The sequence below is a fragment of the Dromiciops gliroides genome, chromosome 1, assembly GCF_019393635.1.
Source record: "Dromiciops gliroides isolate mDroGli1 chromosome 1, mDroGli1.pri, whole genome shotgun sequence".
In the NCBI taxonomy this organism is placed as follows: Eukaryota; Metazoa; Chordata; class Mammalia; order Microbiotheria; family Microbiotheriidae; genus Dromiciops; species Dromiciops gliroides.
The window spans coordinates 18,147,105-18,174,405 of NC_057861.1; the positions used below are offsets into that span (position 1 = coordinate 18,147,105).

General features: G+C 42.2%; 1 protein-coding gene across 2 annotated transcripts in view; it reads left to right on the plus strand.

Moving 5' to 3' along the window:
* SPPL3 (signal peptide peptidase like 3) overlaps window positions 1–27,301 on the plus strand; it is a 157,815-nt gene that overhangs the window by 125,156 nt on the left and 5,358 nt on the right. For both annotated transcript variants that reach the window (XM_043977649.1, XM_043977648.1), the window contains exons 4-6: window positions 9,910–10,029; window positions 11,616–11,694; window positions 16,964–17,076. In XM_043977649.1, coding sequence (XP_043833584.1) covers window positions 9,910–10,029; window positions 11,616–11,694; window positions 16,964–17,076 — 312 coding nt within the window. The remainder of the gene's footprint in view (window positions 1–9,909; window positions 10,030–11,615; window positions 11,695–16,963; window positions 17,077–27,301) is intronic.

Here is a 27,301-nt window from a genome sequence, read left to right on the forward strand (position 1 = left end):
CAGGAAGGCTTTTTGTTCTTGAGACCAATTCACCTTCCCTCCTGAGGCTTCACATGTAGGCAATTTGAGGGTATTGTCCTCATCTGAGTTTGTGTTGGCTTCTTCCCTATTGATACAGAGGGTTCTTTTTTGCTTCTCACTCATTATTGCAGCTTATTTATTTATTTTTTAAGTTGAAGTCTGCTCTGGGGGTACCAGGGTCCCTGTTTTGGGCTTCTTGTGCAGGGGTATAGGTGCTGTGTGACTGGCTTTTTACTCTGAGGCCTTTATAGTGTGTGTGGTTCACCCCCCTGCACTTCCTGTCTGAGTGCACCTGATCCCTCCTGCCCCGGTTGTTGCCCTCCCAGCCGGTGCAGGTAGGTTTTTCCACTGTCCTTCTTAGCCACCAGATTTCTGAGCCAGGTTCCAGGGGCCTCAGTTGTTCGGCGGTGACCCGCAGCTCCTGCTGACTTGCACCAACCCCCTCGGCGCTGGGCTGCTGCCCTGCACTGGGCAAATCTGATTTCTGACAGGTCCAGCACCAAACAACAAACCAAAGAAACCCTTTTCATTTGCATCAAAGCACTTGGCATACATCAGTTCATTTGAACTTTATAGTAAGCCAGAGATAAAGGCCTACAGATAATATACCCGTTTTATAGATGAGGAAACTGAAGGTCAGAGAGCCTTCCTTCGTCACATGGCTCCTGTCAGAAATCAGATTTGCACCCAGGTGTTCTTGATTTCAATTCCAGTACCATATCTCTTCACTGTGCCATACTGAGTATTTGAAATAACTAGAGGAGGCAGCTAGGTAGTGCAGTGGATAAAGCACTCAGGAGGACCTGAGTTCAAATCCAGCCCCAGACACTTGACACTAGCTGTGTGACCCTGGGCAAGTCACTTAACCCTCATTGCCCTGCCAAAAAAAAGACAAAACAGCTAGAAAATTAAAGCAAGTGCGTGAGAGGGTCTGGACTGCATCCACAGTGCTTAGTAAGGGTCACGCCAGTCAGAAACCTTTGTAGAGAAGGTGAGGCTTGTCAAGGGTTTCAGCAGAGAGAAGGAGATGAGAAATCATTCTAGAAGGGAGTGGGTATGAACAGAGGGACCCCTAGCCTCTGAAATGAGCAAGCATTTATTCAGTGCTTGCTGTGTGCCAAGCCCTGTGTTAGGCAGCTCCTCTCAAGGGATCATTGATATCAAGCTAGAAGTCGAAGTTCTCTTCATTTAAAGAGGAGCCTGGTTACCACAGTGTGGAAGGGACTCCCTGTAGCATCTTCAACACGGAGCTGAAAGAGCCTTCCAAAGCCCCTCATCAAAATCCATCATTTTACCATTGACGAAGCTGAGAACCCAGGGCAATAAAGAGTTAAGGAATGGAGTCTGTCCTCAGATCCTTGGGGAAGAGATGTCATCTGTCCTGCTTGGCAGGAAGGCACCAGGCACCTCTAAGGGGCCCTGAGCTTGGGAATGTTATCATGAAAGTGGTGTTAGAGAGTGTAGAGGGGTAGGCAAGCAGACGAACCATGAAACCATGAATTCTGGTTCTGGGTCTCCCTCATGTGAGGGGGTCACATAACCTCTACCTTGGTTCCTCCATCTGTCAATGAGTCCCATCTTCCAAATCAGCAGGAAGGAAGGTTTTAGCTCTTGTGAACATGCCACTTAGCAGAATGAGTGGGAACTCAGATGTGACAAGCACAAAAAATAGCAACGAAATCATAAAAGTTTAACCACTGTTTTCTTAAGCTTATAATATGACACTGATCTCTGTCTCAGAAAAAATCCCTCACCACCAAGTTTAACAAATCAGTTTGGAACAGACCATCCCTGTAAGCTCCTAGAATCAGGCTTGGTATGACCCCCTGTCAGAAAGAACCTCATTTGGAAGAGGCAGAGCTGTGAGGGGTAACTTGTGCTCAGAGAAAGCCTTTGAAGTTTCGTGGTGCCCTGAATGCACAGTATTACTCAGCATAAATCTTTAAAAGCTTCTATGAAATGGATCATAAGCCAAAGAATCAGGTTGGTTTTTTCTCTAAATAAAATGTCCAACTTCAAATAATAATCAGTATATCCCAGAAGTCTTAGTGACGCTTGAAGCTTTAATGGCCATACTCTCGTCTGGAAAGAAGGAATTATTGTGAAGTCAAGTCTGTTTACAATGTAGCAACTCATGCCTTCCTTAGCATAGGTGATGAGTTGTTTTCAAAGGCATTGTTATAACCACTTGATTTTGTTTTCAATTAATGAACATTTTTTTCCTCCCTCCCACCTCCCCTTCCTCCTAATTAAAAAAAAAAATCAAAGGAAAAAAACTCAGCAAATGTCTAGTCTAGCAAAGTAAACTCCCCCATTGACCATGTTAAAAAAGAATACACCTCAGTCTGCGCTTTGCACCCATCACCTCTGTCAGCAGGAGGGCAGCACATTTCATCTTGGTCCTTTTGTAATCATGGTTGGTCAATGCATTGAGCAGAGTTTTGATATCTCTCAAAGTCTTCTTTATAATATTGTTATACAAATGGTTCTGATTCTGCTGGACTCTATCAGCTTCCATCTTCCCTGATTTCTCTGGAAACATCTGTTTTGTCATTTCTTGTGGTGCCATACATAATTCCATTAGCCATTTCCCAATATATAAGCAATCTTCTTAGTTTTTGCCACTACAAAAAAGAGCTGCTTTAAATATTTTGGAACATATGGCTTCTTTTCTGCTTTATTTGCTCTCTTTAGGACAGTGGTGTAGCAGTGGCATTGCTGGGTCAGAGGATGGGCACATTTTCATGTTTGGGCACAGTTCCAAATTACTTTCGAGACTGGCCAGGCCAGTTCCTAGTTCCACCAGCAATATATTACTGTACTTGCTCTCTCACAACCAGAGCAGTGTTTTGGAGAATGACACGGTTTCACTTATCTCGCTCCTATAGTAGTACACTATTATTAATTTGAGTTTCTTAAGACAGAATTTGAGTATTGTTACTCCCAAGTCTGTGGCCACTATACCGTGCTGCCTCTCTTCAAGTATCATCAGCTGTCATTTGTTGACTGCCTACTCTGAGGACATGTTAGAGGTGTATATATGAGCCCAGGGTACTTAGAGTTTAATTGGGAAGAAGAGACATTGATAGTAAAAACCATGTAATAGTACAAAATAGTTTAGGATACACACCAAGTGGATGATAAAGACTATCTGATATCACAGGACATAGCTTAATGCTGCTGCCGACATCCTTCTACTTCCGGTGTGAAGCTTGTTACTTCTCAGTTGGTTAATTCTTACAGCTTTCAAATGCCAAAATTAATAACTTGTCTTCAGATCCTAAAAGCACTTATTAAGGACTTCAGATAAATCTACACATGCATGTGTGTGCAAGTACTTGCACACCTTTGATCTAGCAGTCATGCACAAATGTTAGCCATTATTTTTATTCTTATTCAGTGATCAAAACTTGGAAATCCCTTTGTCAGATCACAATCTCCCATCATTCCACCTCTCCCTTTCCCTTGCTCTTCCCGAGTCTGTTCTTTGTTATCACTGGGACCACTGCTCGCTCCATCCCTCAGCATTCTCCCAGACTAAAGCAGACCCATGCTTTAACCTCACTTTCCTCCCTTCCCATTCTTGATCCTCTAGTTAACAAGCCCTCAGCTCTCTACCATCATCTGCTACCCATCCCTTTCCCCCATCTTGTCAATGCTCAGAGATTGTCAAACCCTACCCTAAATCACTCCCGCTGTATGCCCCTTCCACTCCTACCCTCATGCACTAAATGGAGCTAGAGGAAATCACAAAACTGAACTGAACTCACTACAAATTTATCTTTTCTAATCACCATAGCCATTTTTAGAGTAAGAAGGGACCCAATACCAACACCAACTGCTGACCCATTGCCACAGACAGGCAGATATGCCAAGGAATTTCAGAACAGCAGCACTCTCCACATCACCAGCTCTGTGGCCAGCCTGCCCCCACCGCTATCATTGGAGGGTACAACACTTGACAAGACCTGGCAACTACCTCCCTGAGTGCTCAGCAGTCCAGCTATGGAAATACTGAAAAGAAAGTTCCCCTGGCCAAAAACCCTAGCCCCATCCAGTGGTTCAGCTTCAGAACGAGAGAAGGCTTTAATGATGGCAACGACATTGAAGAAGAGGCAGAGTCCTCTGCCTTGCCCCCTTCCCTCCCCAGGTCAATCACTGAGCCTTCCTGTCTGAGAGCAGGGGCAGGAATGACTGGCATAGTGTAACGATTGGAGTGACGCCCCCTGCTGGAGACTTACTGTAGAAGAGTTCCACCCATGAAGCGAAGGTCTTTGAGGGCAAGACCAGGAGTCTTTTCTTTGGGAAAAGGAAGTGACGCGGGCGAGTGGGAGGAGGAAGGAAGAGACTGGCGCTCGGTCTCTGGCTCTTTCCTGGGGACTCTGGTGGAGAGCGGAGCTAGAAATGTGCTCTCCCTTTAATAGATAGGAATCTAGGCCTTTCTCTCTCTTTACCAAATTCTTATTCTCCTTAATAAATGCTTAAAAGTCTAACTCTTGCTAAAGCTTATAATTTATTGGCGACCCCTCATTCGATATTTTAGACAGTTTAGCTAGAATTTTAGCCCTTAACAATAGCAGAGAGGCAACGATAAAATGAGGAGGGGGAAGCAATCACAGAGTGTTCCCTGATGCAGAATAACTTCTTTTCACCCCAATATTCTTCTGGTAACACTGTATGGCCATAAATGATGAAACCTTCCATTCTTTGAATACTCCTAATGGTGGTGTAGAAGACAAGCGGACATAACTTTGTTGTGGTTTGTTAGCAAAGGAGGTCACATGCACAGGGTATTTCAGGAGGCTCTGATCAAAGGAGGTGGCAGGACACACTGCTCTCCTGGGAGGTGAATAGGATGAGAAACAGTGACTTGCTGCCCCTCTTCCCAGGGCTAGTCTGGGGGATGGAGTGGGAGATCTGTCTCTGTCTGATCTATATATAAAAAATATCCGTGTATGACATCATAAGTCCAGTAAAGTGTACAGCAGAGTGGGGGGGGGGGGCAAGGTGTTGTGATCCAGGAGACAATAGGGAGCCCCTGGAGGTTATTGAGTAGGGAGGTGCCATGATTGGACCTGTGTTTTAGGAAAACCACTGCAGGGGCTGGCTGGAGCAGGGACTGGGGGGGGGAGAGCTGGGGGAGAGGGATTGGAATGATTCCTGTTAGGCCTAGAGGGCAGAATTAGGCACAGCTGGTGGGGGTTGCAGAGAAACATTTAGACACTGATGTTAGGAAACACTTTTCGAGGAAGCTTCTGCTGCCACTGTGCACAGAGCACCAGGCCTAAGGTCAGAAGACACTTACTAACTATAGACTCTGGACACATCACTTAACCTCTGCCTCAGTTTCCTCAACCATAAAATGGAGATAATAATAGCACCTACTTCCCAGGGTTGTTGTGAAGATCTGATGAGATGATAATTGTAGAAAGTGATTGTTGGGGCAGCTGGGTGGCACAGTGGATAGAGCACCGACCCTGGAGTCAGGAGGACCTGAGTTCAAATCTGGCCTCAGACACTTGACACTTTCTAGCTGTGTGACCCTGGGCAAGTCACTTAACCCCAATTGCACACACACACACACACACAGTGATCGTCATAGTGCCTGGCAATAGAGTAGGCTCTATTTAAATGCTTATTCCTTCTCTCCCACCCCCCCCAAAAAAAAGTTAGTTCCCCTCTACTAGAGTTCTCCAAGCAGAGACCAAATGACTCTCTCTTGGGTGTTATACCTTTTCAGGTATAAATTGGAAAAGATGACTGTTAGGGTCTATTTCAACTCAAATTGTGCGATTCTGTGACCTGAGTTTCAATTCAAACTCTGCTGCTTACTATCTGTGTGACTTTAAGCAAGCCGCTTAGCCTCCCTGGACCTTAGTTTACACATGTAGAAAAGGAGGTATTTGGTCCTTCTAGCTTTAAGTCTCAGAATCCTAAATCTACCTTCTCTTGTCTGCCAGCTCTGTTAGGAACCTACAAACATTAAATATTATAGACTATGCTCCAGGTAACCCCAACTTGATTTTTCAAGAAGTGTAAAAATAAAGATTGATAACAAATATCATGCTCAAGCAGAATGACAGGGTCAGCCCCGTGCCTTGGCTGCTGAGGAGGTCAGTTTGTGGAGAAGACCACTATTTCACAACAAAATAACTCAGATTGTGGGAGTATATGTTTTTCTCTTAGGACTAGCCTGGTTAAGTTCAGCAGCTATGTGAAGGATGGATTGGAGAAGAGAAAACCTTGTCCAGACCCTGTCACCTCTTAGTTGAACGGTCCCAACATCCTAATTGGGCTTCCTGCCTTAAGTGTCTCTACTTCCAACTTATCTTCTCCATTGCTCTCAAGATAATCTTCCTTAAGCACATGGACAACCATGTCACTCCCGTCCTCTTTGGCTCACTCTTGCCTCTAAATAAAAGTCAAATTTCTCAGGATGGCCTTGAAAGCATTTCAGTCAGTTTTGTTCTTGAACATGGTGAAAATAATACTAAACTGAAGACTTTACAAAAGTTGTTAGAAGGAAAGTGCTTTATAAACCTAGAAGCTATAAGGCTCTTCCAATAGGCACATTCTTCTCCATCACAATATGCCTTTCATAACCGCTGCCCCTACCACCTCTTCGCTGGTTTTTCTTATTTCTTTACTGCCCAGTAATATGAAAATGGTCCCAACTATAAAAATGCTCATTTTCTATTTAGGATCATGGCATTTTTATCTTTGTATCCCTAGCACCTGTATGAATGCCTTAAACATAGTAGGTATTTAATATGTTTGCTAAATTGAATTGACTCCATCATAAATATGAAGGTCCACTCAGACTTTGGCATAAAAACATTATAGTGTCTCTTGATCAGTCACCAGAAATGGACAAAAAAGGCTGGGCCCAAAACTAAATAAGAAGAGAGTAGGCAGGATCGCATTTGAGAAATTGCTGAGTGCTTTACTGATCTCAGGTTACTCCCTGAAACAATCCCCCCCCCCAAAAAAAAAAGTACCTTTTAACACTGATATTCTTCAGTGTTATAGACATGGCTATAAATAATAGACAACCACAATCTTAGAAGACTCAAACTTTCAGGTTACCCCAAAGGCCACAGAGAGACCTATAGTGAGCCTATGTAAACTAAAGCATGTTATTGATGATTTCCATAAAGAGGCATAAAAGATCAGTCAGCCTACAAGCATTTATTAAGTACCTACCATATACTAAGTACTGTCCTGGCTGCTGGGAATGTGTAAAGACAAAAAGCCACAATCCCAACTTTTAAGGAGCGTTTGTCCTATCACAGTAAATGACGTGTACATATAAGTCTGTAAGAAATCTATACAAAGTGAATACAAGGTGATTTTTCTTGGGGGCAGTGAAAGGAAGGTTAGGAAAAAGACTCCTGTTAGAGGTGGTTCTGTGAGGACTCTGACCCCCCACCCCATCCCCACCCCCAGACATGGGACACGGCCAATGCACAGAGAGACGGGAAGTGGAATGTGGTTTTGTCAGTGGAACGACCAGTCTGACTGGACTGCAGAGAGTATGTAATGAAGAGTAAGGTGCATTAAGCCTGGCTTTTCAGTGTCTAACAGAGCTCCTTTAGCAGGAGGTGGGTGGCATGGCCACACCCATGCTCTGGGACTGTCACTTTGATGGTCTCCGAAGAGAGATTTGAGGCAGAGAGCAGTTAGGAGGTGTTTCAGTTGTCAGGCAAGAGGGCTAAAGCTTGGAACTAGGGTAGGAGCCATGTCAGGGGAGAAAGGGCAGTGGATAAGAGAGACATCAGGGAAGTAGAATTGACAAGGCTTGGCACCTGATTGTTGTGGGTCATTCTTAGGTTAGAAATTTAAGTGACTCTGAAGAATGGAGGTTATGCCCTGGACACGGATAGGGAAGGTTGGAAGAAAGGCAGATTTTTGGAGATGATGAGAGACGAGTTATGTTTGGGGTCTGTGAAGTTTGAGATGCCTGTGGGACAGAGTTGGAAATGACCTATAAGCGTGAGTGGAACTCAGGATGATGACCAGGGATGGGTGTATAGATCTGGTAATCAGTCATCTGCAGAGACCAGTAGTCAAACCCCTGGGACCTGACAACATCTGTCATCAAATGAGTAGATGTAGAGAGAGAAGAGCAAGGGACCCAGGAAAGAGCCTTGGAAGTATAGCCACTGTAGGTGGTGCAGAATAGTGGATGGTGATCCTGCTAAGGCAGCTACAGTCCAGTGGATGGGAAGACTACCATGAGAACCCAGAGAACAGAGGATGTCCTGGAAGAACAAGACCATCAACAGATGGCAGAGGAAGGACTAGTCAAGGAGTAAAACTGACAGACCAAGAAGAATTTAGTTGGAAGCCCCTGGACAGGATTCGCTGCAACGAGGAGATCACAGATTCAGTGATGTTTTTTAAAACGCTATGTCCAGGGGCAGCTAGGTGGCGCAGTGGATAGAGCACCGGCCCTGGAGTCAGGAGTACCTGAGTTCAAATCTGGCCTCAGACACTTAAACACTTACTAGCTGTGTGACCCTGGGTAAGTCACTTAACCCCAACTGCCTCACTAAAATAAATAAATAAATAAATAAATAAAAACCAAAACCCTATGTCCTTCTCATTTTCATCTTTCAGGTTTCTTTGCTTCCCTCAAAGCTCTGCTTTTGTAGCTTAGCCTTTCCTGATATGTATAGCCCTCTCTCCTGGTATTTTTGGGGCACTTTGTCAGGTTCTCTCCTTTGCCTCCTTCACAGAAATTCTCCCTGGACTTATAGAAAATATAAATGTAAATTTCCCTGTGTATACTTCTCATCCAGTAATAAAGCATTCTGGCTTAGTAGAGGCAATTTTTTTTTTTTTTTTGGTGAGGCAGTTGGGGTTAAGTGACTTGCCCAGGGTCACACAGCTAGCAAGTGTCAAGGGTCTGAGGTCGGATTTGAACTCAGAGCACTGGCCCTGGATTCAGGAGGACCTATCTACTGTGCCGCCTAGCTGCCCCTCTGACTTAGTAGAGAGAATATACAGTTAGCCTTTGCACATCGAAGGAGTGAGGGGCACAACTCCCCAGCAGTCTGAAAAATCCATGTCAAAAATGTTGACCCTCCTTTCATACCAGAGGAGAAGTCTAAATTTTTTTTTCTTTTGGGGGGTATTTATAATACTTTATTGTAAAATTTGGGTTGATATTGTACAATACTATACATATATTTTATGCATTTCTGAGTTTCTAAACTTTTTCTGTGTCGTCTGCAGCTTCTGCAAAACTCCTCAGACTTGCCTTTTAATTTCTTATGCCAACCTGTGATATATCAGAACTGCAACAGGTAGTCAAGATGTGGAAGGGATCCTCCTTTCACACTCTACCTCCAGTGCTTGCTGCATGAGCACATGTAGGACATTTCGTTTCTCTCCACCTCAGCTTCTTCAGCTATAAAATAGAAATGATAAAACCTATCTCACACCCTTGTTGGGAGGTTACAGTGAGATAAAGTATGTAAAGGGCTTAGCATATAGTAAAGTGCACTGAAGCTGTTGATACACACAATCCTCAAAGCTTTCCAGTGAATGCCTGTTGTCCTCTCTGGACAGTTCTTAATCCATCTGTAGCAGTGGGAAAAGGGAACGTGAATGAATTAGATCTATACAAAATCAGAAGACGTTTTCAGAGGGAATTTTAACTGCTTCCCTCATCAGACCTTCTTACCATGTTCCTTTAATGCACATGTTCCTCAAATCAGCTCTTTTGAATCTCCCCACCCCTCACTACTGGGGGAGGAAGTTATCTTTCCTACAAATGGTGAATAATAGGAATTAGAAACAGCCGGAATAGTCCACGTACTGTGTGATTCTGGGTGCTTTCATTCATAAGGACCTAATGAAATCTGTCCTGTTTTTCTTTTGCAGGTATCCAAACTATTGACTCCACCCAAGCACTGTTCCTTCCCATCGGAGCATCTGTCTCCCTTCTAGTCATGTTTTTCTTCTTTGATTCTGTTCAAGTAGTCTTTACAATATGTACAGCAGGTAAATGGTTCTCCTTGTTTGCTTATGTTTGTAACATTATTGAAAAGAAAAAAACTTGGCTTTCTAGAGTCTCCAGGGATCAAGATGCACTTGTAATAGTGTATACTGTACACGGTTTTATTTCCATGAAGTCCAGTCCTTCAAGTGTTTGCATAGAATGACTTAGGATAACTTAGGCCTTTGGCTTTCCTTTTTCTTTTTAGTTTGGGAGGACAAAAGGAGGGCGGCAAAATTTTTAGGGATGTAATAGCCCCGCCAAAAAAAAAAAAAAAGAAAGAAAGGAAAGAGGAGGGTCCTTTAAGCATTTTTTTAAAAAGAATGTCCAGAAAGGAACTGAAGGAAAACCATGAAGGAGAGTTTGGAAATTTATATGTTGAATTTATTACGTATTTAAAAGGAAAAGAAAACTTTACATACTAGACATCAGTGATTTTGTGTCTAGACCTCTTTGTTCTGTTTTCCATATATGGAAATACCCATTTTGGTTGGTGTTTAATTTCAATATTAAAAAAGTTTAATACTAATAACTTAAGCCCTTGCTCCTCAACATAGCTGTTCAGAGCTGCCAAAAGACAGAGAACAAAGAGAAAATTCAAGTGAGAATTAATGAAAGATTTGTGTGTGACCGTAGTTGTGTTAATACACTTCCAGCTCCTTCCCTAAAAACAACAATAATAATAACCCAATAAATGTTTTGACATTCTCCAGTCCTAGCCTGTAGTAGTAAGTTTCAGAGCCTAGACTAGTATAAGGCAAAGTAAACAGACATGCGGGGCTCAACCTGTGAGATTAGGGGAGTGGAAAAGGAGGCAATGAAGGCTACATTTTATCATTACCACCACATATACATATGTTTAATACTCTCTACCCTCCAAGGCATGTACATATTTATTGTATGTTCCGTAGTATATGTTATAATACTAATGGATAAGAATACAATTTTCAGACTTTGAGGAGGGCACAGCTATTTTATCCTCGCTCTGGAAGATTATTAGTAAATATATGTTCAGTTAATGAATCAGGCAACCCCTGTCTAATGAGTTGAGAGTTAAGGAGGCAGCCAATCCAACTGCCCAGCTATTCCCGTCTTTGACCACCTGTTTTCACTCCAAGTGGTAGTGGGAGATCATGATAACTCCTAACCAAATTCAGAATGCCCAAAGGCTTCCCATTGGGTAGTTAGTCTCTTGCCCTGTCACTTTTGTTTTTAAGGATACCGTATGAGAAGATGTAGCCAGAGAAAATCCATTGTCTTGACTTTGACAAGGCAGGATGAAGTGATGAGAGCTCTGGGTTCAGAGACAGAGGCCTTGGATTCAAGTCTGGGCTTTGCTCCTTGACTTCCTGTGTAACCTCGCTTCCCCTCTGGGATTCAGTTTCCATCTCTGTAAAATGAATTCTGAAGGAGCCTTGCAGTGGTAAAGCTGTGATCCTTACCATTGACTTCTCTTGAGCTTTCCACCCTGAGGATTAGTGAATTGGGGTCATCGTCCATGTGCTGGGAGGAAATGCAAAAAGAATCGAGGAGAGCTTTGAAGTCAGTGTCACATAAACACATGTATTCACACTGTCTTTTCTTTCTCTAGTTCTTGCAACGATAGCTTTTGCTTTTCTTCTTCTCCCGATGTGCCAGTATTTAACACGACCCTGTTCGCCGCAGAACAAGTAAGAACTTATGTGTTTTGTTTTTTTTATAAACGATATGCTTCTATTTGTTTTTCTCTCATAGTTGGTAGTAACCACCAAGAGCCTGATTTGCTGGTCAGGTTATTCATTTTAAGACATAAGTGGTAGGAATCTGTTTGCTGGAACTACTCAAAAAGTTTGCTTTCTTTCCTTTTGAAGTCAGAAAATTATTGCTTCCTGATGAACTCTGTTGCAGCTGTGGAAATACAGATATATCTTAGGAAGTCAGGGTCATCATAATGTGCTTCCTTTTTGAAATGTGGAATCTTAGAGCATGTGATGATGGCCACTGAATATGAGCAGTCTCTTTTCCAGGACTTATTATATAGAAGCGACACTTCCTTTCTGGTGGTAGGAACCAAATAGGTCTTTTATCATGTGCTACCTAAGGATATGGTTTTGGCCATTTTGATTTAATTTAATCTTAATATTTACACTTAAATTCAAAGGACAGTTTTCACACACAAATTGAATTTGCAGCTAATGTTTTTACCTTTTCTTTTTTTCATATAAAGATTTAAGTACTTTAAATAAAATATTAGCAAAAAGGCCACAGTTAACATTTTTTAAAAATTCATTATGTGAATTCATTGAATACATACCATGAATGAAAGAGTAGCTCAACACTAAGAAAAACAATAATCTATCTATATATTTTTAAATTTATTCATTTATTTACTTATTTATTCTTGTTAGAAACATTTTGTAACCAAGCAAAACAAATTCCTACATTAGCCATGTCTTTTAAAAAAAAAAGTTTTGATCTGTACTCTGGGTCCATTATCTCCAAAAGATGGATAGAATGTTTCATCATGAGTCCCCTCAAATTGTGGTCAGTCATTCCATTGATCAGTGTTCCTAAGTCCTTCAAAGTTGTTAGTCTTTAAAATGTTGTTCTTAGTCTATTAATTGTTCTCCTGGACTTCTGGGTCAAGTGAGCAAAAAGATGCCAAACTAGACATTTTCTTCAACTGCCACAACCCCTCCAGCCCTTCCCAAATGGTCTATAACCCCCAGAATCCAAATAGCGGTAAAAATAAACAATACCCCTCTCTCAGCTCCCAATCTACCAGCAGAGAGGCTACACTAAAGATGCCAAGGACACAATACATGCTTACATCAAAACCTACCTCATATGCCCTGATCCTTCTTTCCAGTACCATAGAGACACCCCAGCTTCCCAGCGTGAAAGTTTACTCAGGTTTTGACAGCCAGCTTGGCTACAGCTCCTCAGGAGCAAAAGCCTGCTAGGGGCAACAACCCAAAAGCAGTAGTGCTGCTAAGCCAGAAAACTGCAGAATAGTAGTTGGACAAGTCATCATGACAAGACATGATACATGTAGGGAGCTGAGCAGCACCCAAACAAGACTGGGACCAGTTCTGACCACCCAAAAGTTATTTGGAGCCAACATCTAGGCTGGTGAACAACGAATTGCTCTGTGTGAGAGGAGGCTGAGATGATCTGAGATTTATCCCATAAGGAAACCACCATCAGAGGGGATCCAGAAAGTGAATGGTAAGCAAAATAAGGAAGGAGAAAAGACTTAAAATACCAAAGATTTCAAGAAGAAAAAAAAGACTTTGAACATACACAGATAAGTCGGCAGGCAAAACTAAGAAACAGTAAGAAAATACGGCCTTCAGATTGAGTAAATAAGTTCAGGAGTCTTTCAATAAAAATGGCAAAATGAAGGAAAACAATCCAACACTTGATGTGGAATTTGAGGAGAACATGAACCATAGCCTGCTGTCCCTGAGTAATTCAAAGAAGAAGTGAGAATTATAAAAGCAGAATTTTTGCCCTGCATCTCAAAAATAATGAGCAGAACAGGAAAAACTTGAATCTGCCATGTCAAACCTCACCAAAGAAACAAGAGCGAACAAGAGGTTGGGAATGCATATACACAAAAGTAAAAGAAAGCCTGGAAGAAGAGAAAAAATAAACAAGAACATTAAAAGAAAATATGCTCAGTATGCAAGCAAAACATACCAAACTGAAGACAGGATTATGTAGAAACAACCTAAGGAGATTATAGGTCTCCCATATGAACGCAACAAGACACACACACACACACACACACACACACACACACACACACACAAAAGCATCATAATGAAAGAAATAATAGAAGAAAACTGCCCAGAACTTCTAAACATAGGAAATGTAATTCCAGCTGGAAGAATTCACAGATTGCCTCCAGAAAAAAATAATAAGACTGCAAATTCCAAGACACATAATGGTAAAACTTAACAGTTTGGTTCAGAAACAAGTTGTAAGACAGAAGGTGAAAGACTTTCAAATACAAAGGAAAGAACATTCAAATAACACAAGACTATTCTGCACCCACTAGAAAAAGAAGAAAGGAATGGAATATGTTCCCAAGAACACTGGCCCACAGGATCTGAGTTTAACCATACAGGACAAAAGATGAATATTCACTTATACCAAATAGAGTATTTGCCTCCTCCTGAGCCCCTCAAACAATAAATGTATCAGGCAAGGACAATAATGGTAAGAGAGAAAACAGAGAAATCAGGAAGAGACTTCTTTCTAAATGTACACTGGGAGACAAGGGCAAAGGCAGAAATCTGAAAGAGGTCACCATAAAGAGGCAGACTGGGTATTATAGACAAAACCTGGTGACACCCTGCCTATGGGCATATGGTTCTTGGAGGATACGTAAAGAGGGAAGAAGGGAACGAGGGATGGAGAGGAGTAAATGATGCACTGGGGTCAAGTCAAGCACTGGCAATGGGGGGGGGGGAGAACATACAGGACAGTAGAGGAGAAGGAGGGATAACAATTGAAGAGGGAAGAAAAGAAAGGATGTCTTACTTTAGATGTGGGAAGGGGTTCCATTGATTGATGAATGAAGAGAGATGTTAGGTGAAGGGAGATAAGGACTATACCCTTGGTGAGATGGGGGGAGGCGGTAAGCCGAGAAGAAAGGATATAGATCAGTGATGGGCTATATACTAAGAGACATAGTAGAGTAGGGATCCTACCCTGAAGTAGTGTTCTCTCTGACACCTGCAATCATTGGCATTCTTCTGAAAATGAAAACGGGATACATGGGGCAAGCCCTACAAGGCTGAAGCAGAAATTGCCTAGAGAGGAAAGCCTGGAATGGATATCTTGAAAGCTTTGATTGCATAAAGAATATGGAGAAAAGAAAGGTTCCAAATTATTATAGGGGTCATGAGTCAGAGGATGAGCGTCTAGAGTAAACAGAAAGAGAAGGGAGATAATGAAGGGAGTAAGAGAAATCATTTTTGGGAAGAGACATCCAAAAAACAAAATTAAAAACTAAGGAACAAGGACTAGCTGAAAGGGTGGAGAGGAGGGAGAAATCTACTTGACTATCTGGGAGAAAAAGGAGTGGGGGAAGGGAGAAATAGATAACCAAATGAAAGCAAAAGAGAAAAAAAAGGAACTAAAAAACAAAAATCTAAAGGGAAAGGGGTATCAAACAAGAAGAAAGGGTTGGGATGAGAGCAAGAGAGCCAGGAGGAACAAGGAAGAGGGAACTTGAAACTGAAAAGCTTCTGCACAGACAACAGTAATGCATCAAGGATAAGAAGGGAAGTGGCCAAATGAGAAAAAAGTCCTTATCAAATTTCTCTGATGATTGTTTGCAATTTGATTTCTTGATTTCTTGGTGTGCAGCACTTTTGGTAATAGCTAGGAATTGGAAACAAGAAGTCATTGATTGGGGAGTGCCTAACAAATTGTGGTACATAAAAATAATGGAATATTATTGTGCAGTAAGAAATGATGCATGTGATAAATACAGGAAAACACAGGAAAGATCTACATGAACTGATACAGAGTGAAGGAAGCAGAGCCAGACAGCCATCAAGTAGGACTCCAGTGAAGAGAGAGGGGCCCATCACCCCCTTCATGGAGGTGGGAGGTCCACAGATGTTACACATCAAACACATTTTTAGACTTTTTCAGGGTGTCAATCTGTTATGCTGACTTTTTTTCCTTCTAAAAAGATACTGTGTGTCATAAGAGATGGCTCAGTGGGATCAAGAGGGATAATTGGGATAACTGTAATGATGTAAGAAACAAAATATCAATTAAATCTTGTGGTTTTTTTCAAATCGTTCTCTTGGTTTTGCTCATTTTACTTTGCATCAGTTCATACAAGTCTACCCAAGTTTCTCAAATGTTCCGCTCCACCAATACAATATAATAGTTAAAACACAATAGTTTTCATACCATTCCTATACAATAATTTGTTCGGCCATTTCTCAGTTAGTTGATGGATGTCCCCACAAGCTTCCAGTTCTGTGCCACCTCAAAAAGGGCCGCTGTCAATATGCTTGTACATATAGATCTTTTCTTCTTTCTTTGATGGGGGTCACAAATGTAGTAGTAGCATCACTGCTCAGAGTACGAACATTTAATAGTGGTTTTTGGAATGGTTCCAAATGTCATTCCAGAATGACTGCACCAGCTCACAGCTCCTCCAGCAATGAATCTTCCAAGTTTTCCATGGCCCCACCAGCGTTTGCTGTTTTCCGTTTGGGGGCCATGCCTTTCCTGGACTAATCTTACTAAAGCAACTGAATTCCTCAGAAGTTGGTTATGGAATAAGAGTATTTCTTTTCAGTGTAATTATTAGGCTTACAAGTAACTATTTTGCACTTAGTATAAGCTCTTAATACTTTTTTATTTGTTCATTCATGAAAAAAATTTGGCTGTTTCTTTCCATAAACAGAATTTGTGTAGTACCCATTACCAGTCACGTTGATAGTTTGAGCTAAAGAGCCAGTTATCTTTTTTTTTTTTTTTGATAGTTCCTTAATCTGAAGTTTTGTTTTTGTCTGTTTCTCTCACAACCTGGCTAATGTCAAGGTGTTTTCCATGACTACTCATGTATAACTTGTATTGAATTGCTTGAATTCTTGGGGGTGGGAAGGGAGGGAGGAAGAAAAGTTGGGACACAAAGTTATAAAAAATTGATGTCAAAATTTGTTTTTATATGTACTTTGGAAAATAAAATTCTAAACATAAAAAAAGAGCCATTTCTCATGATGAGCCCAGAAATTCATCTGAACTTTTTGTAACCCGTTCCAAAGAAGGATGAGGTTATTTGGGTCAAATATTTTTGTATATGTTGCTTATATAAAACATCTTGGTTACTTTTGCTATTCTTGTATCACTGAACCTCTTCTTCTAAGAACTAAAGGTGTCTCTGTTCATTCACTAATCCACCTGGTGCTGATGGCTTGTTTATAGAATTTCCTTTGGCTGCTGTGGACGTTTTACTGCTGCGGAACTGCTCTCCTTTTCCCTTTCTGTCATGCTTGTCCTCATCTGGGTTCTGACTGGCCATTGGCTCCTCATGGACGGTAAGTAACTTCTATGTGAGTAGCTGGAGTCTTGTTACCTGTGCCAAGTTTTTATAATTAACATAATCTTACAGATAGGCTACCCTCCCATCTCTCTCTGTAGGTTTCCCCACATTTTGGCAATGGTGTACCTTAGGAAGCTTAGGAGGGTCCTGTGCTCTGCCTCATTTTGGGCTTTCATAGAAGTAGTTCTTCCCTGAAAGCCTGTTACTCTTTACTATTCTAGTCTTTCCTTCTGAAACTGCCAAAGTGTTTTCTTTGGACTTTTTGCAGTATTGAAGAGGGGTTGCGGGGAGTGGTGATGCCTATTGGTAGAAGAATGACAAAAAGAATGGAATGTTATTGTTCTATAAGAAACGATGAGGGGGCCAGCTAGGTGATGCAGTGAATAAAGCACCAGCCCTGGATTCAGGAGGACCTGAGTTCAAATCCAGCCTCAGACACTTGACACTTACTGGCTGTGTGACCCAGGGCAAGTCACTTAACCGTCATTGCCCCACAAAAAAACAAACAAAAACAGTTTTTTAAAAAATGAAATGATGAGCATGCTTGATATGGAGAATCCTGGAAAGACTCATTTGAACTGATGAAAAATAAAATAAGAAGAACAAAGAGAATGTTCACAATAACCACAACAATATAAATAGAAAGAATAATAGCCACAAAATGAGACAATAGTCAATGTCTCAAAGTTACAGAGAACTAGCTTGGCTCCAAATGAGAACTGTGAGAAGACCCCTCCTCGAAGCTCCTCCCAGAGAGCTACAACACCTCACAACAAAGAATAGAAAAGAAAGACAAGGAAAATCAGTTTGGCAAAACCGACCAGCACTTTAACAGTGTGTGATGGTGTGAAGAATATTCCACTTCCTGGTAGTTCCCCCATCTCTGAAGAAAGGGGTACATTTTTGCAGCTCTTCTCTAGAGCCTAGATGTGGTCATTATATTACATTGTTGTAATCATAGATGTTGTTTTCCCAGGTTATTCATTCATCAGTTCATAGAAGTATTTCAGTGCTTCTTCACATTATTCATAGTTTTATAGCACAGTAATATTTTAATGTTGTCCCACAGCTACATGTAACAACAGGGTTTTTTGTTTGGGTTTTTGGTTTTGTTTTGTGTTTTTTTTTTTTTCATTTAAAAAAAAAAATTGAGTTCCAAATTTTCTCTCTCCCTTGCTCACCTCCCCTCTCCCTCCCTGAAACAATAAGTAGTTTAATATAGGTTATACATGTTCAGTCACATTATGAAAGAAGACATAGACTCGGGGGGGACGCACAAAAAAATACAGAAAGTGAAAAAGAGTATGTTTTGTTCTGCACTCAGACTCCATCAGTTTAGATCACGTTTTTCATCTTGAGTCCTTTGGAATGATGCTGGTTTGTTGTAGTGCTGAGAAGAGCTAAGCCATTCAGTTGATCACCAGACAGTATTGCTGTTAATAGCCTTTTACATTCACCGACTATGACAGGTTATCTGTTCCCTGTCAATGCACGTCGATTTCATTTCTAGTTCTTTGCTACTGCAGAAAGTCCCAGTATAAATAAAAATCTGCCCTCAGACATTTACTAGCTGTGTGACCCTGGGCAAGTCACTTAACCCCCATTGCCCTGCAAAAAAAAAAAAAAAAAAAGAGTCCCTGGAGATCTGTTAAGGGCTAAAATTCTAGCTAGTCTGTCTAAAATATCTTATGAGTGGTCACCAATAAATTATAAGCTTTAGCAAGAGTTAGGCTTTTAAGCATTTATTAAGGAGAATAAGAATTTGGTAAAGAGAGAGAAAGGCCTAGATTCCTATCTATTAAAGGGAGAGCACATTTCTAGCTCCGCTCTCCACCTGAGTCCAGAGGAAAGAGAGCGAGACCGAGTGCCAGTCTCTTCCTTCCTCCTCCCACTAGCCCGAATCACTTCCTGACACCAAAGAAAAGACTCCTGGTCTTGCCCTCAAAGACCTTTGTTTCATGGGCGGAACTCTTCTACAGTAAGTCTCCAGCAGGTGGCGTCATTCCAATCGTTACAGATCCCAATGGAGAAGCCCTCCAAACAATCCTTTTTGGAAATATCTTTAGGTGGATTTTTACCAAGTCCCAGAACACTGCAAAACCTCCCGAGTGAAATCCATAATCATCCCAAAAAGTGTGGACTCCACTAAAACCATAGTGGGTGAAGAGTGCCTGTTGCCTAGACCAGTGGGGTAATTGGAAAATGTTTAACTAAAGAGATGAAAGTACAATAGAACATAAAGTTAATTTGGGGGTTTTAGGCAGGAGGGATCTGTCTCTATTTGAGTTTGACAGCACTGGCCTACACGATCATACTCAGTTGAATGAACAGCCTGTAGAGCTCATCTATCATTAAAAATGTCTTGGACAATGCAGTTGGACAGTAAATTGGACCAAAATTGAACAGGAGAGAAACAGTGGTCTATATTGCCTTTAGAAAATGACAGAGTTTTCTTAGGATTCTTCCCCAAAACAAAGGCCCATCCAACCATCTCTGCCAACTGCTGTGCAGGATGTCCCCAAAGTCTTAACACCATTTTAAGCTCTAATAACTTCAGAAGTATAAAATGCTGCAAACCTACAAAAAGCAACATTCAGAAGTTCAGTTATTTAAATTTTTAAATGTCAGTTTAGTTTTGTGAATTTTCAGTAGTAATTTTTTTTACTTTAACAAGACTGGAAGCCCTGTCATTAAGCAGTGTGTGTGTGTGTGTGTGTGTGTGTGTGTGTGTGTGTGTGTGTGTGAGTGAGACAATTTCTGGATGACACTTTCTCGAACTAATGGGTCAGTAGGAGAGTCCCCTTGCTCAGCCAACCTCAGTTACCTGATCTCTCTCCATTAGACATTTTCTTCTGGGGTCCCATGCAAACTATGTGAATGCATCAAAACTTCATTCTTTGGATGATCTTAAGTGTTGGATTATGAATGCAATCCTTGTGGATAAAGCACCAGCCCTGGATTCAGGAGGACCTGAGTTCAAATTCAGCCTCAGACCCTTAACACTTACTAGCTGTGTGACCCTGGGCAAGTCATTTAACCCTCATTGCCCTGCTGCGCCCCACCCCCCTCCCCCCCAAAAAAGGCAGTCCTTTCGCTTGCTGACCAACAGTTGAGGAAAGTTTTCACAAAGTTCAAAAAATCAACAAGAGCCTCATAGAGCAGAAGGTGATGGGAATGCTTATTAAATATTTTGACAAGGCTGCACTGAGACTTTGGGGCCTCCTGTATTTGTCTCTCCCAGGTACCCCTGTCAGCCGTCCTTCAAGCTGCTGCCTCTTCCTGTCTTTTTGTTATTTAGAATGAGTCCATTAACATTAATGTGATTCTTTTTCTCCAATAGTATGTGCATACATCATGGGTCAATATTCTTACAATGTGGCTTGGCTGCAGGACATTGAACCCCTATGTTCTCTGAAGTACTGAATGCTGGTGTCCCCGAGAGAGCAGTGGAAGGGGCCTGGTGGTAGGTGTAAGGAGGCTGCAAGGTGTTACAAATAGGGAATTGTGAATTATAAAGACATGAAGGATGTGATGACAGAAATATAAGCAGGGAGGGGGCGCCAAAACTATGAATAGATGTTCTAAATCACTAGTAATTAGAGGAGCACCCATTAAAACAACTCTATGGTTCCTCCTCGAACCCATCAGATTAGCAAAGTCGACCAAGGCCCCCTCGTGCCAGGCATCCATAGGCCAGCCATTCTGCAGAGCAGTTTGGAAGCAAGCCTGGAAAGGGGTTAAGCCGTGCATGTGCCCTCCAGAGAGGCAAAGGAGCCATGGGCACAAAATTCTTAGTGTAGCTCTTTTCTGTGGTCGTGCAGAACTGGAACCTGGCAGGGGCTCAGTAGCTGGGAGGGGGGTGGGTAAATGTGAAAGGCCTGTGAGATGGAGACAGAAGGCACCCAACCCATTGTAAGAGGACGTGGAGAGAGTCACATAGGATGAGGGGCACGGGTGGGCTGCAGTCAGCGTCACATGGCTGTGGAGCTTGGCCAGAACGAGCGTCTGCTCTGCCTAAGGCCTGCCTGAGCTCTGAGAGACAGCAGGAAGCAAGCCTTGAGTCAAAGTGGTGCCAGCTCGACATGTAGGTTTGGGTCTGTGGTGGCACCGGCACAAGATGTCAAGGTGCAGCCTTTACCCTTTCCAAACGTTACTTTAAAGCCCTTTGGGGAGAAAGAGCTAAAGGGATTGGAAAAGGACATGATACCTTTTGGCCATCCTTTCACCTTGCCCAGGTCACCCTGCCCACAAAAGGCAAAAGGTGGAGCTGGGGACTGGAGCCCAGGGCCCTTCCTGAGACTCACATGCGCTTCCCTGTTCACCCTGAGACACTCAGACATCTTGTTAAAAGCCCACACGCTGTGGTGATATGCATAGTCCTGTCACTGTCATGAGGAAATCAGTCAATGAGCATTTATTAACCGCTTAGCATGTGCCAGGCCCTCAGCATAGGAAGAAAGGCAAAAGACAGAACCTGCTCTCTAGGACTTACCGGGGGAGACCATTTAAAAACAACTGTGTTCAGACAGGATAAATACGAGACAAATTTGAGATGATCAACAGAGGGGAAGCAGGAGACTTCAGGTGGTTCAGAGAAGAGGTTTTATGGCCAAGAGGCTGAGAGGAAGAGCCAGAGTGTGGCAGGGAGCCAGCGAAGATGCCAAGTCAGCAGCTGGAATGTCTTATGAGAAGAAGAGTGAGGAGACTGCTGGCACTGGGTGACAGGGACACTGTTTAGGTGGGAGGAGCCAGATGATGGAGCACCTCGAACCCAAACAGATCATCTGCTTGATCCTGGAGACAGATGAGAGGGAGCCACTGGCGTTTGTTGAACAGGGAAGGGGGATGGGGGCTTGGGGAGAAACAGGATGAGCTCAGCTTGGGACATGTTGAGCATAAGATGTCTGCAGGGCAGCCACCGAGTGTGAAGGTTAGGACTCAATGTATAAATAATAACTGAATCCATGGGAGCTGATGAGGTCAAGCAAGATAATACAGACAAAGAAAAAAAGGATCCAAGGGCAAAGGGAGAGATGGAGTGACAACGAATTGTGATGAGACTTGGAGAGGATGGGGCAGAGGAGGGGGTCATAGGAATGACTAAGTGGAGGAGTTGTGAGCTGGGGTGTTGGTGGGAGTGTTGAAGTCTCTTCGTGTGAGAGTGGGCATTAAGAGAGAATGAGCCAGGCACTGAATTCACAGAAGAAAACAGGGAGAGGCCATGCTAGAAGTTCGTAGACCCCAGCTTACAAGAATCTTGATACATGTGGTTGGAGTGAACCGCCAAAGAGGAGAGGCTACAGAGTGGTGGTAGTAGGAGAGCCTGGAAGTAGAAATGGCCCAGGAATGTTCTGTCTATCTCCCCTCCCTCAATGAATGAGTTTATGGGAATGAACAAAAGTACAACCACTGCTGGGAGAGGTGGCCAGGGAAGCTTCATAGGCAGTGCACAGCTGTCTTAAGCAAGTCATACCATTTTGGCTAGGGCAAGGTGGTATTGAAAACCATTTCAGACTTGTTTCCTTTAAATGTGTGCTGGTTTTCAGCATCTAATGCATAGCAAAGACTCTCTTTAAACCAATAAGCAATTCTATTCTCACTGCATTCTTATTAAAAATTCAAGTCAGTGGGTCAAAATCCAGGCCCCGCATCCAGACCTCTGCTAATTTCTGGTGTCTAAGGTAGGGCCACAATACCAGACTCTGCCAGGAGGTGCCACAGTGTAGCACGTGTTCTGAAACTGAAGTTTTAAGTGTCAAATTAGCTAAATGATTCTATGCTCTCAATTCCAAATTCTGCATGCTAAATAGACACGTAACAAGAACTATCTATACTTTTTTTTTTACCAGAACATGGTAACTATAGCATTGACTATAGTTCATGGTACAACAGAAAGGACATGTGATTGGAAGGTGCCAGGTTCTGGTTGTGCATTCTCTTCTTCCCTCCCTTCTTCCTTATCTTATCTCCCTGTCTCCTCTAAAATGAGTTCTTCTCATTCTCTGAGGTTTAAGGGCCCTTCAGGCTCTAAATCCTTTACACAAACCTCCAAATCTGTTGCCAGGTACCTCGCCCTAGGTACTGTTTAAAAAAACAAAAACAGATGTGACGTGCCCCCTGACAGAAGGGCAGACACAAGCCACCAAGGGAGATGAGGCAGCAGCGGTGGTGATAGTGATATTAAATGAATAATGATGAATCAGAGGAGCCAGAGGTGTCCTTTGAGTTGGGGTTCAGGCTACTCCTGATGAGAGACAGGAATTGGTATCTCTCATATTCCCTGGATATTAACACCTTCCAGACTCTTCTTTGTGACTCAAGTAAATGGTATCAGACTCTGTGTATTCCCTAGCTTATATATGTGGGTCCGGGAGCAAAAGATGAAAGCTCACTTGAAGAAGACTTGAAAAGAGAAGCAGTTCCTTAAAAGATGTAGAATTTTCAGCAGTCCTCTGGCCTGATTTGTTGTTTCATACTCCCTAAATTGGATAAGTTCAGAGTCTATAACTTCCTATCCAAATTTGTAGTAGGCGAGATTTCCTATAGCCCAGGCACAAGATCAAAAGTATTTTCCCTAACAGCCTCTGGGATTATTTTCTAGCGTTGTTTCTTGGGGTAACAGTGTGATGTGGATTTAATTTGCTTTCTTCCTAAATGACAGTAATATAGTTTTTTGGTCACAACCAGGCAAGGGCGGAAATGCTTATCTCCCTGGCCTAGGAATTGTCTTTCTGGACTTCAGCGACAAGGATATGCACTTGAAGCTTCATTGTTAGATATTGGGGTTTTTATTCCATGTGTAACTGAATTGGAAGTTTGATCTTTAGTACAAGCCTGGACATTTCTTTCAATCTTAAAAGTATTTTATTATTTTCCAGTTACCTGTAAACATAGTTTTCAGCATTTCTTTTTATAAGATTTTGATTTCTGAATTTTTTTCCTTCCCTCCCCCCTCCCCAAGACAGAAAGCAGTCTGATAAAGGTTTTTGTTGTTGTTGTTGTTTTGCTTTTGGAGGCAATTAGGGTTAAGTGACTTGCCCAGGGTCACACAGCTAGTAAATTTCAAGTGTCTGAGGCCAGATTTGAACTCAGATACTCCTGACTCCAGGGCCAGTGCTCTATCTACTTCTCCACCTAGCTGGCCCCCGATATAGGTTATGTGTGTACAATCACATTAAACATATTTTTGTATAAGTCATGTTGTGAAAGAAGAATCAGAACAAAAGGGGAAAACCTCAAAAAAGAAAAAAAAAAAGGCCAGCCAAAAAGTAGAAACAGTCTGGTTCAATCTGCATTCAGATTCCACAGTTCTTTTTTCTGGCTGTGGAGAGCATTTTCCATCATGAGTCCTTTGGCATTGTCTCAGATCATTGCACTGCTTAGAAGAGCCAAGTCTCTCACAGTTGATCATGGCACAGTGCTGCTGTTACTGTGTACAGTGTTCTCCTGGTTCTGTCCAGCCTAGATATTTTGACTAGTGCTTTTGTACTGGACAAGGGTAAGGCTCATAAATGTCTCCACAGTGTCAAGGGAATGCCTCAGCTCTTTCTTTTGCCCTGGCATGTGATGAGGGTATTGTGCTACACTGAGCAAATGAGTCTCCTTCAGTCACTGAAGAGGCCTGTGCGACTTTACCCAGGGAATGGCATTAACCAAGGCTGATTAAGCATCTGCTTGGATTTGCCCTGACTTGTTACTGGAAAGGACTTCAGAGATTATCTGGCCATACCATCTCCTCTCTGCCAACCCTGAAATGACAAACTAGTTAAGTGACTTTCTTAATAGAACCTGTTTTTAGCCTATGATAATAAGGCAGAGCTTACTGTCAGAAAATATTGCTATTGATTTAAAAGACTCCATTTCTGAAAAACTACATTCTGGCTGCAGTCTTTAGATATAGGATATATACATAAACTTTTATTTAAGTGCCTACTATGTGCCAGGCACTCTACTAAGTGCTAGGGATACCAAAAGAGGCAGAAGACACTCCCTACCCTCCTGAAGCTTACAACATATACTAAGGACGGAAACCCTCTTGGTGAATCATTATAATTCCATTTCTTAATTTCCCTCATCAGATAGCATATATAAAAAGTCTTTGGTGCTATACAGAGGATTATACCATTGTACTTTTTACTCTCAGAGGGCTTAGACTTAAGACACCGTAATGAAAAGCAGTATACAGATAATGAACAGAATGTAAATATGCATTCAGGAAGAGGAGAATAATTGCTTTCATCAGTGAGACATCTGAGAAAAGAGGCTTCAGGAGTTTGAATCAAGTAGTACTAGAGAAAGTTGTCTTTCAGTGGTGTCGTTAGAAGAGTAACTCACTAGTTACTCCCTGAAGGTAACATCCTTCCCTTCCCCCACATCCCCCATTCCCTGCAGGCTCCTTCAGGGCAGGACTGGCTTGTTTTGCCCTTTTATCCCCCATGCAGAGAATATAGTTAGCATCTGAGAAACATTCCTGAATGAACACTGGCATCAGACTCAAACAACCTGGAGTTAGGAGACCAGCATCCCAGACCCCCATTCTTCCCCATGCCAACAATGGCTAAGCAAGTCCATTGAAACAATTGATGTGTGTGTGTGTGTGTGTGTGTGTGTGTGTGTGTGTGTGTGTGTGTGTGTAGCCACACAGTTCTGTTCCCAAAAATGAATTATAACTGGGAAATCCTGTCCTTAAATAGATGGACTTGGGCTTTTTAGACAGGTAACTTAAAAAAATATCCTTTTATGTGTTTGTGATCCTGCTAAGGAAGCTGATAGGGCTGCACTAAATCTAGATTTTCCCCTTGTGATTGGGGACACCAGATTGAAATGCTTGGATCTATTGAATGATAAGAGACAGCTAGGTGGCGCCATAGGGCATAAAGCACTGGGTCTGGAGGCAGCAAGACTTATCTTCATGAATTCAAATCCAGCCTGAGACAATGGTTGGGTGACTCGGGGCAGCTAGATGGCACAGTGGATAGAGCACCGGCCCTGGATTCAGGAGGACCTGAGTTCAAATGCTGCCTCAGACACTTGACACTCACTAGCTGTGTGACCCTGGGCAAGTCACTTAACCCCAATTGCCTCACCAAAAAAAAAAAAAAGAAGAAGAAGAAAAAAGAATAGTTAGGTGACTCTGGGCAAATCACTTCACCCTGTTTGCCTCTGTTTCCTCATATGTAAAATGAGCTGGAGAAAGAAACGGCAAACCACTCCAACATTTTTGCTAAGAAAATCCCAAATGGGGTCACAAAGAGTCAAACATGACTGAACAAGAGCAAAATTGAATGGTAAGAAATTGGGTTGGGTTTTTTTTTTTTGGTTGTTATTGTTGTTGTTTTGTTGGCTTTTTTTTTGTGAGGCAGTTAGGGTTAAGTGACTTGCCCAGGATCACACAGCTAGTGTCAAGTGTCTGAGGCCAGATTTGAACGCAGGTCCTCCTGACTCCAGGGCCAGTACTCTATACACTGCACCACCTAGCTGCCCCGAGAAATTGTTCTTAACACCATGTTCAAATTCTATATCCTGTCTGATCCAACTATTCTGGAGAACAATTTGGAACCATGCCCAAAAGGCTATAAAACTGTGCATACCATTTAACCCAGTAATAGCACTGCTAGGTCTGTATCCCAAAGAGATCATTAAAAAGGGAAAAGGACCCACATATACAAAAATATTTATAGCTGCTCTTTCTGTAGTAGCAAAGAATTGGAAATTGATGGGGCAGCTAGGTGGTGCAGTAGATAAAGCACTGGTCCTGCATTCAGGAAAACCTGAGTTCAAATCCAGCCTCAGACACTTGACACTTACTAGCTGTGTGACCCCTAGGCAAGTCACTTAACCCTCATTGCCCCACAAGAAAGGAAGGGAGGGAAGGGAAGGGGAGGGAAGGGAAGGGAAGGGAAGGGAAGGGAAGGGAAGGGAAGGGAAGGAAAAAAGAAAAGAAAGGAAAGGAAAAAAGAAAGGAAAGGAAATTGAGGAATGCCCATCAATTGGGTAATAGCTAAACAAGTTGTGCTATATGAATATAATGGAATACTATTGTGCTGTAAGAAACGATGAGCAGGTAGATTTCAGAAAAACCTGGAAGATTTACATGAATTGATGCTGAGTGAAATGAGCAGAAACAGAACATTGTACACAATATCAACAACATTGTGTGATGATCGACTGTGATAGACTTTGCTCTTCTCAGCAATGCAGTGATCCAAGACAATACCAAA